Genomic DNA, 13,065 nt, shown 5'->3' with positions numbered 1-13,065 from the left:
TAATATAGCCCACCTGCCATTGTTATCCGATCAGACTTGATTGCCACCCCTCAGAACACCTACTCTTTGAAGGGTATATAAACCATGAACCCACCACCATGATTGTCTTTGATCTAAAAGAGATGGCCAAATGACCATCCTTTTTATTAATAACATGCTGGCCTTATTAATAAAATGATTAAATTACCCAGAAACTGTCTCTTGAACCTCTTTAATCATCATACCTGCAGTCAGGAAGACCTGAGTTTAAATCCTGACTCAGATATTCATTAGCTTTGTGACTCTAGGCAAGTCACTTAACCTCTGCCTGCCTCAGTTTCCCCATCTGTAAAAAAAAACCTAACACCCCCCCCCCCGGGAGTCAGATGGATCAAATGGGATAAGAATTATAAAGTGCTTAGCACAATACTTGGTACATAGTAGGTGCTTTTAATAAATTCTTTTGTTCTTCCCTTCTTCTGCACCTCTCTGAATGATAAAAGGGACCTTAAGGTCATCTATTTCACTCTGTTCTTCATAAAGCATAAAATCCCCTCTATAACAAACACAAACTTTGCCATATAATGTGTGCTTTGACAGTGACAGAAAACCATTTACCATAATAGCATGTATTTCATTTGGGGCTATCTCTCTATACCATCTATCTAATTTATCCTCAGTCTATATTCTGGAGTCAGGCAGAAGTTTAATCATTTCTTCCATAAAGAACTCTCTTCATATTAGACGGCTATCATATCTGCCTTAGTTAACTCTTCTCCCAACTAAATTTCCTCAGGGCCTTGAACTAAATCTCATCAAGATTTTCTTCACATGAACTGTTTTCTCCCCTTTCTTATGCTTGCACTGTTGTTTTTTTTTTTTTAACCTAAGTTCAGGTATATTTAAACCTACTAAATTTAATTTTCTTAGATTTGCCCATCGTTCTGATGAAAATATCAAAGAGAGCAGGGCCAAGGTGAAAGTCCTAGACTCCAGGGCCTAGCTCATATCAATAAAATTCTAAACTGACATTAATCTTCAATCAACTCTCTGACTACAAAACTGCAGCCTACAGAGGCAAGGAACAAAAAGCGCAAAGGTAAATGACCAATTTAGCTTATAGACAGTTGAAAAGAATACAGTAAAACATCTTTTTCTCACTCCAAAAGATACTATTGAGAAAAATGTTTTTACCTCCATTGAAAGTCACCTCCCCAAGACAGTCTCTAGGTACTTTTGATGCACACCGCTTATGACAATTAAATCTGCAATCTAAAATGAAAATCATCAGTTTAGTAACATACGAAAACACCTACCAACATATCACATGAATAGCTATGTCAAGAATATTTCAAGAATTTCTCTATTTTTACATGGTGCTCATAAGCCCTTTTAAAACAATCTTCCTGAAGTCTTAATGACTGTATTCCAAACAGTCAGCAACAACCTAATCTCATTTCATTTTTCTTCTGTTCTCTCCTTACTTCATACCCACCCCCTCCATCCTTCTCATCTTCCCCATGCACTCTCCAATTACTATCAAATTCTGATTCAATGTGTCTCAGATTTTCCTAAATTTCTCTTCTTCCTTTCTAAGTTTTACCTTTTGATATCCCATCTAACAAGGGCCTTGAAAACTCTATGTTTCACTGCACTGGGACCAAAGTACCAAAATGGAAATTGCAGTGCACACTGCAGAGCAGGGGTATCCAATTCAAATGGAAAGGGATGGATCCCTTGCCCAGCATACTAACTTTGAAAACTACAAGTTAGCATTATCCAGGTTAATGGGGTTTTTATTCATTTTGGTAAATATTTCTCAGTTACACTTGAGCTGGGTCCCTGTAGTACTAGGGAGTTTTGCTTCCAACCAAGAAGAGGGTTGGGCTCTGTGTGGCTGGTCTCTCCCACGTGCAGGCATAGGGACAATGGTGCTGATGGGAGTGCCATGCATTGATGTCTTCAACCCTCTGAGTCTACAACGTGGGCCAAACAACTCAAAAATACAAACGCATTTTCTAATAACAATCCAGCAAATTGACTCTGGATCCTGACTTTGATTGCCATTTCAGGCTGAACTTTTGTTATTCAAGAACATCCACAGCATTACTGTTGGCTCCGCTGTACATCTTCTCAAAAGGCAGCAAGTCATTCAACGATGTTTTAAAGTCTTTAAAAAACATTTCCAATAAAGGACTTTTAACAACCTCTCTTCTTGTGTCTTCTGAGTAAATGAAGACAAAAGACATTTTCTTCAAGATTACTTTGATCTCAACATACACTTTCTAGACATATGGGATGCATCTGTTCCTCCATCACCACTCCCCTTCAATCCACAATCTCTCAAGCTATAAGGTGTGACACTAGGATCCCTGTCTTGTGTCTCAAAGTCTCACATCTCCCCCTGAGGTTTCTTTCTCCACTCCTGTCTTAAAAACTGGTTTGAGAGCACCTTCAATTTTGCTATCCCCACAGCACATTTTGTGGTACTTGCTCTAGGCCGAAATTAGTAGTTATCACCATGGACATATTATAATATGGATCAACTTATGAATTCACATTCAAAGTCTGGCTATTAAAAGTTCAATTTCAACTTTATCATACCTTGTTGAATGACTCATAGCAACTAATAATACATTGTCTCAGCTGTCAAGTTAACACTGTTATGGAAGCTTTCATTCATTATCTACTTGGAAAAATATGAATTATAATTTAGTCTGTTCTGATGGACAATCAAGGTTTACTGCTACATGTTAAATTTCAGGTAGTAGGTTTCATTTAGATAATTTATTCCAAGGAAAGAGAAAAAAGATGGTAATTGAAAGCCCTGGTTAGAGTTCTGTTTCTCATATTAACTACCTACTCAATCTTAGGCAAGTTACATGACTCATTTATCAACCTTAGGTAATCATACCAGTCCAAAGGAGACTTAAATGTAGCTTCTAGAAGCTTAAAATGTTATGCAAATGTAAAGGACTACTTTATTACTCAAGTATCCCAGTATGACATCTAGCTTTTCCAAGACATTTAATGACTTTTGGGTCGTCATTCCTTAATGCAGGCACTACTTCCACTCCTGTCCTGTCCTGGGGTAGATATCCTACTTACTGAAAATTTTATTCTAAATGAATTGCTGCTAACAAAGGGCAGAAAGTACTATTACTGTGCCTTTAAATACTGAAAGCCAACTAACTACCCAACTAACTGTGATAAGGCATTTACATTGTTACAAAAGATGCTCTAGAGTTACAAAGGAAAACAACTTTCAAGAGTAAGAACTCAAGGGTATACATATATATATACTGATATCAGAAGAAAGTCACTTCTGCTCTAAACGTCCTGATTTTGGTATTTAACAGACATACAAAGAGAATACAAATACAAAAAGACATACAACTGAAATTCTATCAACAAACAACGTCACTTTAAGTGACTCTTCTTTACTATGAAAATATCAAACTCACATTTGGCAAGCAACAGTAGAGAATTTTTTAAAAAAGAAAAAGGAATCCCTACCTTTACATTGCATTCCCTGGCGAAAAAGGCCTTTGAGCAGCCGCTTGCAGTACTGGCATATTGTGGGGCGAGTGTAAGAATGCACAGCAAAGGTATGCGGAACTCTCACCCTGCACATGACCATCTTGTCCATCCATATTGGGCGTCCACTCCAGGAGGGAATTCTCTTACTTGGTTCTTGGTGAACATGTGCCTAAAATACAAGATATTTCTACAAGTATAACATCAATTATTTAAAAACCAAGTACTGCTTCAAGAAAGACATTTGCCCAGTACTACAGAGACAGGACAGGTCTCAGCATCTTCCTTTGGTTCTGCAAAACCCTTAAATAAAGAGAAAAGTACAGGACCTGGGATTTTTAGATCAATGTAAAAAAACCAGTCTCTGACATAATTTCCATCTCAACATGGACACCATAGTCTGAAACTAAGAAATTCCCAAAATTAAATATTAATACTGAAATTAATCATATAAAAAGATTTTAAAGTCTTAAATTCATTTTAAAGAACAAACTACATGCAGTTTATTAATATTAAGGCAGATGCTATAATCAATCGATAAAGATTTTTAAGTGCCTACTTTAGGTGCCAGGAAGAGTGCTGAGCATAAGGCACTAAATGACAAATTTGTAGACATAGAGCCTACCCTCAAAGAAATTTGCTTAAAGTCACTATCTCGACTGAGGGTTGGGCTTTTTTCTTCTGGTTGTGTTTGGGGGATGGGATGCCTATCAGTTTGAATGTCAATACTTCATAGGATTTGTGATCTCATTGATGTGAGTGTTCCTTCTATCAATAAGAGTTGCAAACTATCTATTCTTTCTAATCCCTGGTGATTTTTGTTTATGTTCTTCCACAGACCCTCCACAGAAAAATGAGCCAATGGCTGAATACCTTCCTCTGGGTCTTTTTACAGTTTGTGGGTTTAATGCAGTATAGGTGAGTTGTCTATGTATCATCCCTAACTCTCACCATATGATCTACCCATGTTCTGTTCTGATCAGACATTTGAGTTTGAATGAGTTTAAATTTAAGGGGAAAATACAGGAGGCTTTGGTTAAAACCTCCTTTTTGTCTTGAAGTAACAGATTTTTTTTCTAGCTGGTTATATCAGTGAATAATCAAACTGGATCAAGACTAAACCAGGTTCAATGTATCTCCCCATACACTTCTAACCACTAAGTAGTGTTCTAAATATTCATTATTGTCAGAACCCTTGCAATTTCACCTCTCTTTCCATAATGCATGCAAAGAAATGTTCTGGCAGCTGAGAGAATCTCAGCCATTTTGATACCACCACGCTCCAATAGTCTGAGTAAAAGATGAGAAAAAAACTGAGTTCATGAAAAGAAAAAGAGATGACAAGGAATGAGAGAAAGATGACCAAGGAAGTGGAAGAGTGGATAATAAGAAGAAGGAGATGGAAAAGGAAATAAAGAGTAGGGACCAGATAACTGTCAGGGCACAAAAAATATGTAAGAAGAGAGGGCTTATAGAGCTACAGCTCATGTTAGAACAGAATGCAAACTCTATGTAATGAAGTGTGGCCAGAAAAAGCCTCAGAAGAACAGCTAGATTGAATAGAAAACTTCCTCCTTCCTCTGCTCAAGGTACAAATCCTCTGGTTTTGGGTTCCCTCTTCCCTTCCCAGGATGTGCCCCAACCACCTCAACATGCTGCATCAGAGGGCAAGGCTGACGAGCCAGCAGCACTACAAGGCAAATGTTTTACCAAAGAGCTTTGCTCACATATGTCCTGGAGCCTGATCAACGCAGTGTCTGCCTCACTAGCTTGTATTCTGTATAACCCCACATCTCTTCATATTACCTTTTTTCCGGTTTACATCAAGAGACCACAAAGCAGGAAACAAGGCTGAAAATAGATACCTAAATTTACTCCAACTCTAAATTATTTAAAATAAAAGATACTCTTTACAGAACAAAACACCATGTTTACTCATGAAACTAGTAATTTATTTCAATGACTATTTTAGGTGGTTTTCAAATCAAATCATCTTAGGAAAGTTGTATATTATTTTTATGCATCAGACTCTTTAACTGAAATTATCATAACTCCCTTACAAAACCAAATACTCATATATTCTGAATCATATTCTGACTCAGTTTAAATCTACATTATATGTTAGCTATTCATCAAAAATTTATAAACATATAATCAACTTTCAACTATCTACAAGAAAAAGAGAGAAGCATGTAAAATAAAAAAGTATAGATAACCTCTAACTCAGAAATACCAATTTGACTTCAGGATGCAGATAAAATAAATTCAGTTAGGGAAGCATATATAACTACAATGCCCAAAACAATCTAACCTGAGCCTCTCCTGATTTGGTTCCTTGGGTTTTTTCCCTAAGTGCATTCAAAAAAGTAAACCTAAATCAGTGGTTTTTAACCTTTCTGGTGTCATGGACTCCTTTGGCAGTCTGGTAAAGTCTGTGGCCCACTTTGGCAGAATAATATGTTTAAATAACTGAAGGAAATGCTACATTTCAATTAGAGGCTAGTGAAAATAAAAATGTACTATTTTTTCCCCATTCAAAGTCATGGACTGCTCCCCAAACCCTTGACACAGACAGAATAATAAATCTGTTTGGGGTAGGAAGAGACCTTAGAGGACATCTAGTCTGTCTCCCTTACTCCTAGCACCAAGTTACATTTGCTTTTCCACTAATTCCACTCTTCCAGTTCACATTCACATTCACTGAACATTTATTCACAGACCCTCACAATCTCGGTGTTAAAAAAGACATTAAAGATCCCAAGCAGCACTTACACAGAGGCGAGAAAGGAAGAACTTGGGCTCAGAAAGAACTGTGTTTGAACCCAGGCTTTTAACATTTTCTACCAGTGCAACCGTGAGTGTGCTCACTTAATTTCTCTGAGTCTCATTTTCCTCATCTGTAAAGTGGGAATAATACCTGCAGTACAAGTATCTCTTGTAATCTTTTCAGGATTGTTTAGAGGCTGAAAAGAGGACTTTGAGAATTTTAAAGTACTTTATAAGTATTAGCTTATAATAATAATAATAGCTATTATTATTATGATTACAAAAAATCTCTTTCACAAAATGAACAAAAGAGGTCACACAGTTTCCAATGAAGACCCATTAAGGGAGAATAAACTACCACATATGGCAGGTCTGTAAGAGTGTAATGATTAAGAAGTCTTTCCAATCTAATTCAACAAATATTTATGACATGTGTAGTACACATAAGATACTCCAACAGGTGCTAGGGATACATAGAGAAAATTAAAAATGGTCCTTGAATTCAAGGAGACTACATGCTGTTGGATGATGCGACATTTTAACACATAAGGACATATATGACTATTTGACAAGGATCGGCACCTTGGGAAATCAGGAAAGGCCACTCAGAGGGCGTGGGCCATGAACTGGGCCTTGCGGCAGAAATGAGGAAAAGTGGATTCCAGGTATGGGAGATGGCCCAGACAAAAGCATAGAGGCAAGAAATACCATGCTGAGATTGAAGAATAAGGACGCCAGTTTGACTGGCAAAGAGATCTACAGAAAGACAGGATGTGCAATCAGCATGGAATTGTCAGCTGACACCTGGCTGGGAAAGGTTTTCAATGACTCCCAACAAGCAATAAGAAGTCATGGAAAGATTCTGAGCAGGACAGTGGCACAGTAAGGCTTCTGCTTTAGGAAGATTGGTCTTGGAGGTTAGACCAAAGAAAGGGAGAATGGAAGATGAGAGTCCAATTAGAAGGCTGTTACAACAATCTAGGCAAGAACTAAACTAGGGGTTTGGTTGTGTGAGAAGAGACAAGAGAGAAATACAAGACATGTTGTTGAGATAGGATTAATAAGACTTTGCAAACAACTGATATGGGAGAATGAAGGAGAGTGAAGATTTGTGTTTGATATTGAAGTTATTGAACCTGAATTGGCAAAGGGATGGTGGTGCCCAACAGAAATAAGGACATTTGGAGGAGAGCATTGAAGGAAAAAGATGGCGTTTTGAACACGATGAATTGTACTACCAATGCCACTCTGTCTCTGTAAGTCATCTGCCCTCAAAAGATAAAAAGAAGTTCAGAAGAGGTACAGGTCTGGGGAAGAAGGATACTGAGTTCTGTTTCTGACTTGGTGACAGCAGTTTCAATTAAGTGGTGAAGTCAGAAGCCAGACTGCAAGAGATTAAGAAATGAGTAGGAGAGGAGGAAGTGGAGGCAACAAATGTAACTGGCTTTTTCTAGAAATTTGACAGTGAAAAGGAAGAGAAACATAGGACAATAAATTGGAAGTACAGTAGGGCAAAAAGGAGATTTAACTCTTTTTATTTGTTTGTTTTTAAAGTATGGAGAGACTTGGACATGTTTTTAGGCAGAAGGGGAAAATCTACATAAGGAAGGCAGAAGATGGCAGGAGAATGGGGGATGTAGATCAGAGATGATTGAAGGGACAAGTTCTTTGAGGTAATGGAGGAGGGTGGGACCAAGGGCACATGTAGAGAATAAGATTTAGCCAGCAGAATGGTCACCTCTTCCTCAAAAAGTGGAGCAAAAGGGGCAGCTAGGTGGTGCAGTGAGTAGAACTCCAGTCCTGGAGTCAGTAGAACCTAAGTTCAAATTTGGCCTCAGATACTTGACCTATTGACTAGCTGTGTGACCTTGGGCAAGTCACTTAACCCCAATTGCCCTGTCTTCCCCCCTCCAAAAAAATAAATAAATAATATTTTTTTAAAGAGTGGAGCAAAGGAAAGGAGAATACACTTCATCCCATGCTAGACACACACAGAGATTTGTCCATCGCCCACAGGAGCCCTACTTCCAAAAAGGGCCTGTGGAAATAGTGCTGGAATTAAAGTCAGAATACCTGGTCCACATCTTGTCAATCCTCCTTACTGGGAAAGTCACTTAACCTCTATGGGACTCAGTTTCCTAAGTGGAAGCAGTGATTGCTAAGAGCCAACACAGCTTCATCAAAAACAACTTGTATCAGACAAGCCTCATTTCCTTTTTGGATAGGATGACTAGACTAGTAAATGAGGGGGAGGCTGTGGATGGAGTTTGCTGAGATCTTTTTTGGGGAAAGCTACTTGGAACATATCTCATGCTATTATTGTGACAATAGAGGCCTACTGATTAGATCAGAGGTAATTAACCTAAGGCCCATCAACTTCTTTATTTTAAAAATATTTTGTTAACTATTTCACTGTAATTGTTTCTTTTCTGATCCTATGCATTTTATTTTATGAACTTAAAAATATCATGAAAAGGAATCCTTAGGCTTCACAGACTGCCAAAGGGATCGATCACACAAAAAACTTTAAGACCTTTATATTAAATGACAGTATAATCAGATGGATTAAAAACTGGCAAAATGGCTATACCAATGAAGTCAATGTCAACAGTTCAATATCATCACAGCAGGAGGTCTCTGGTGGAGCACCCCAAGGATCTATACTTGACCTTGTGCTGTTTAATATTTTTTCTGTCAACGACTTGGATAACAGTATAGATAGTGTGCTCACCAAATGTGCAAATGACATAAAGCTGGAAAGGACGGCTGGCACCTTGAGGGAAAAAGGAGCTTGACCGTATAGAGCACTAGGCTGAATCTAGTGATGTTCAACAGGAATAAATGGAAAGTCTTGCCCTAGAAATAAAAAATCTTACCCTCACAAGAATAAGATAGAGAGGATACGGTTAACAGCAGCTGTTCTAAAAAATGACTATGGGGGTTTTTGACGGACTGCCGACTCAGTATGAGTCAGTGGTGTGAAGTAGTAGCCCCAAAAAGCTAGTATGACCTTGGGTCACATAAAGACGTAAAGAGATTCCAGGAACAGGAAGGTGCTAGCCTCACTGTACTCCCTCCTTGTCAGTCCTATTCTGTTCAGTTCTGAGCACAATGTAAGGAGGACATTGATAAGGTGGAGAATGGTCAGAGGAGAGCCACCAGGATGGTGAAGCGAGAATCAATGGAAGGAACTGAGAATTAAGCCTAGAAAAGAGAAGACTCGGGGGAAGGAGGGAGAGAGCGGCACATGATGATGGTCTTCAAGTATCTGAAGGGCTTACATGTGGAAGAGGGATTAGATTTGTTCCACTTGTCCCAGATGGCACAATCAAGGGCAATGGGGAGTTGCAAAGAGGCTGGACTTGGGGGGATCAGAAAAAGCTTCCTAACAATGAGCGCTGCTCAAAAATGGAAAGTGGTGGGTTTCCTCTCGTTGGAAGTGTTCAAGCAGAGGTTGGATGGCCACCTGTTAAGTGTATTATAATGAGGACTCCTTTGCCTGATTGGGTGGATTAGCTGGCCACTGTGGTCCCATACAACTCTCAAGTTCTGCGTGATCCTACAACTGTAAAAGGAGGGCACTGAATCAGATGACCTTCTGTCTCTAAATCTACAACCTTGGGATTCAAACCTCTGAAATTCCTCAGTCTTACCACAAACTGCCAACCTTCCATCTCTCTGAAAGCCTCACTCCTTCTGAACCTTTCCTTAATGTCATTACATATATAGGTGTATGAGAGAGAAAGAGAAAGAGAAACAGACACACCATATTGAAACTCAAGAAATAACACCTACCTCTTCATTGGGAGACACTGCACATTCTGTTTGAATGGGTCTTGGAACAGAGAGGCCAGGTCCTGGCAGAGACACATTGGACAAACGTCTCTTTCTTACTCCACTACAATTATTTGGAATCTTGAAGGCACATCGTTTATGGTAGTTTAATCCACAGCCTAAACATTTTATAAAGATAAAGAAAAATAACTCAGTTATAAATTATTATAGTATATAAAAATAATACTTCTGTCCACTCACACAGCTACCACCTTGGTTCAGGCTCTCATTATCTCTGTTTATTTCAACAGCTTCCTAACTGGTCTTCCCGCCTCAAGCTTCTTACCATTTCAGTCCATCCTATACACTGCTGCCAAATCTGATCATGTGATTCTCCTACTCAATCACTCCAGTGCCTTCCTATTGCCACTAGGCTAGACTCTAAACTCCTCTGTATAACTTTAACAAAGCCCTACACAGACCAGCCCCAACCTATCTTTACAACCTCACTAGACATGACTCTTCTCCTACACTCCAGATCTAGCCATACTGACCTTCTTTCTGTTCCTTACACAGGACACTCCCTTCTCCCAGTTTTGTGCTGCTTCTTGTCTCCCTCCTCTTTTAAGATGCAGCTCAATCACGTTCTTATGCATGAAGCTTTTCCCTTCCTCTCTCACTTCCAACTGTAGCCTCCCTCCACAACTTGCCTAGTATTTAACTACTCTGGATATATTTACATTTACTCACTTTATATCTGTACTAAATATCCTGGTGTATTTTGTCATCTCTTCCATTATGGAACATAAGCTCTTTGTGAACAGCAGTTGTTTCATTATTTGTGCTTGTATCCCCAATGCTTAACAATGTCTGGTACATGGTGGGGACTAAATACTTTTTGACCAAATGACTGCTTGTTTCCAGCAATTTTAACTTCCCAAAAAAAACCATATAATAGCTTATGTGGAGACTGTAGATTCAAGGATTAAGAAACAAGAATATCATGAGCTATCATAGAATAATGGGAACCAGTAACTGGCTGTAAAGGAGAACTAGTAACATTTGCTTAAATTGATATTCCCCCTGGTAAATGAGATCCTATTTGAAGAGCTTTGCAAACCTAAAGCACTATATAAATAGCCAATTGTTACTCAACAAGCATCTATAAGACTTTTCTTTCACAGAAGTGACCAGCAGCTAAATTATTATATTGCCACCACATCCCTTTAAAAACTACCTACTTTTAGGTAACTACAGCAGAATCTTTTGACAAGCAGGAATAATCCAGATTTCTACACCTGGGAATCATAATCTCAAATAACACTCTGTGGACAGCATATTTTTAAGTATTCACTAAAGTTAGAAGGCATAAAACACAGGATAAAAGCAAAGTTTGGGCTTGTTTCCTTCCTGAATCGCCCTAAAGAACTGAAGGAGGTGCAAACGGGGAGACTATCCCTAGAGTTGTCAAATGACTCAGCATGGATGCCAAAAGCTCAAAATGAAGTAGGAAACCTTACCTACCATGCTCATAGTATTTTGCTTTTTTCCTAGAAAGCAACAGTTTGGTCGAAGCGCTGACGTCAGGAATCTCAATGGATTTGAGATTCTTCTATGCCTTCTGTTCATTTAAAATGATAAGCAATCTCCATTTTGCCATTAGGCAAGCTATAAGGGACCTATCCTACAACTGCAACAGAGTATCAGCATAAAGGACTTGCCACATCTTCTGAATGCTCTACTCCATGTCCTCAGGTGGAGAAAGTACAAAAATCTCTTTCTCTACAGCATTTCCATAAAACCTAAATCAGAGATGGGGCTATTTAGAAATTTTACTTCCTCTTCTGTTAACCTGGGCAATTTATATTATTGTAGATATTCATCCATATCCCTAAGGTTGTCAAATTTATGGGCATACAATTGGGCAAAATAATTCCTAATTATTGTTTTGATTTCCTCTCCATTAGAGGTGAATTTCACCCTTTTCATTTTTGATACTGGTAATTTGATTTTCTTCTTTCTTTTTTTAATCAAATTGACCAAAGGTTTATCAATTTTATTTGTTTTTTTCATAAAACCGGCTCTTTGTTTTAAATAAATAAACTCAATAATTTTCTTGGTTTCAATTTTATTAATCTCTCCTTTGATTTTCAGTATTTCTAATTTGGTATTTGAGGATTTTCAATTTGTTCTTTTTCTAGCTTTTTCAGTTGCATGCCCAATTCATTGATCTCCTTTTTCTCTATTTTATTCATGTAAGCATTTAGAGATATAAAACTTCCCCTAAGAACTGCTTTTGCTGCATCCCATAAGCTTTAGTATGTTGTCTCATTTTGTCATTCTCTTGAATGAAGTTATTAATTGTTTCTATGATTTGTTCTTTGGCCCACTCATTCTTTAGAATTAGATTATTTAGTTTTCAATTAATTTTAGCTTTTTCCATGGTTTTTTATTACAAATAATTTTTATTGCATCATGATCTGAAAAGGATGCTGTCTACATCCAGAGCAAGAACTATGGAGTCTGAATGCAGATTGAGGCACACTTTATGCTTGCCTTTTTTTCCCCCTTTGTTTTTTTTTCTCTTTTGTTTTTGTTTTTGGGTTTTTCTCCTTTGGTTCTGTTTCTTCTTTCTCATGATTCATTCCATTGGTCATAATTCTTCTTCACAACTCAACTATTATGTAAATAAGTCCAATGCAAAGTTATATGTAGAAGATATATCGGACTCCATGCCATCTTGGGATGGGGGGGAGAAAATCTGGAACTCAAAATTATGTAGAACCAAGTGTTGTAAACTAAAAATAAAAAATCTCAATAAAAACCCCACAAAAATTAAATAAATAGAAAACATTGATGACTTTAAAAAAAAAAACCTGGATCAGGAAAGAGCTAACATAATTTGAAATGGAGAAATGATGGAAACTTCACAATAAGTATAGGAGGAAAGCAAAGATGTCCTCTCTTTGCATTATGACTTGACACAGTACTAGAAATTCTAGCTATAGT

General features: G+C 37.9%; 1 protein-coding gene across 1 annotated transcript in view; it reads right to left on the bottom strand.

Moving 5' to 3' along the window:
- The window catches only part of PRKD3 (protein kinase D3), a 102,141-nt gene that overhangs the window by 40,980 nt on the left and 48,096 nt on the right, over window positions 1-13,065 (bottom strand). Inside the window, exons 5-7 of the mRNA XM_036750722.1 lie at window positions 10,078-10,235; window positions 3,496-3,688; window positions 1,174-1,251 (exon numbers count right to left, since the gene is read on the bottom strand). Of these exons, the coding sequence (XP_036606617.1) occupies window positions 1,174-1,251; window positions 3,496-3,688; window positions 10,078-10,235 (429 nt within the window). The remainder of the gene's footprint in view (window positions 1-1,173; window positions 1,252-3,495; window positions 3,689-10,077; window positions 10,236-13,065) is intronic.

Source organism: Trichosurus vulpecula, chromosome 3 (genome assembly GCF_011100635.1).
Source record: "Trichosurus vulpecula isolate mTriVul1 chromosome 3, mTriVul1.pri, whole genome shotgun sequence".
NCBI classification, from domain to species: Eukaryota; Metazoa; Chordata; class Mammalia; order Diprotodontia; family Phalangeridae; genus Trichosurus; species Trichosurus vulpecula.
This window is presented reverse-complemented; position numbering and strand designations above follow the sequence as displayed.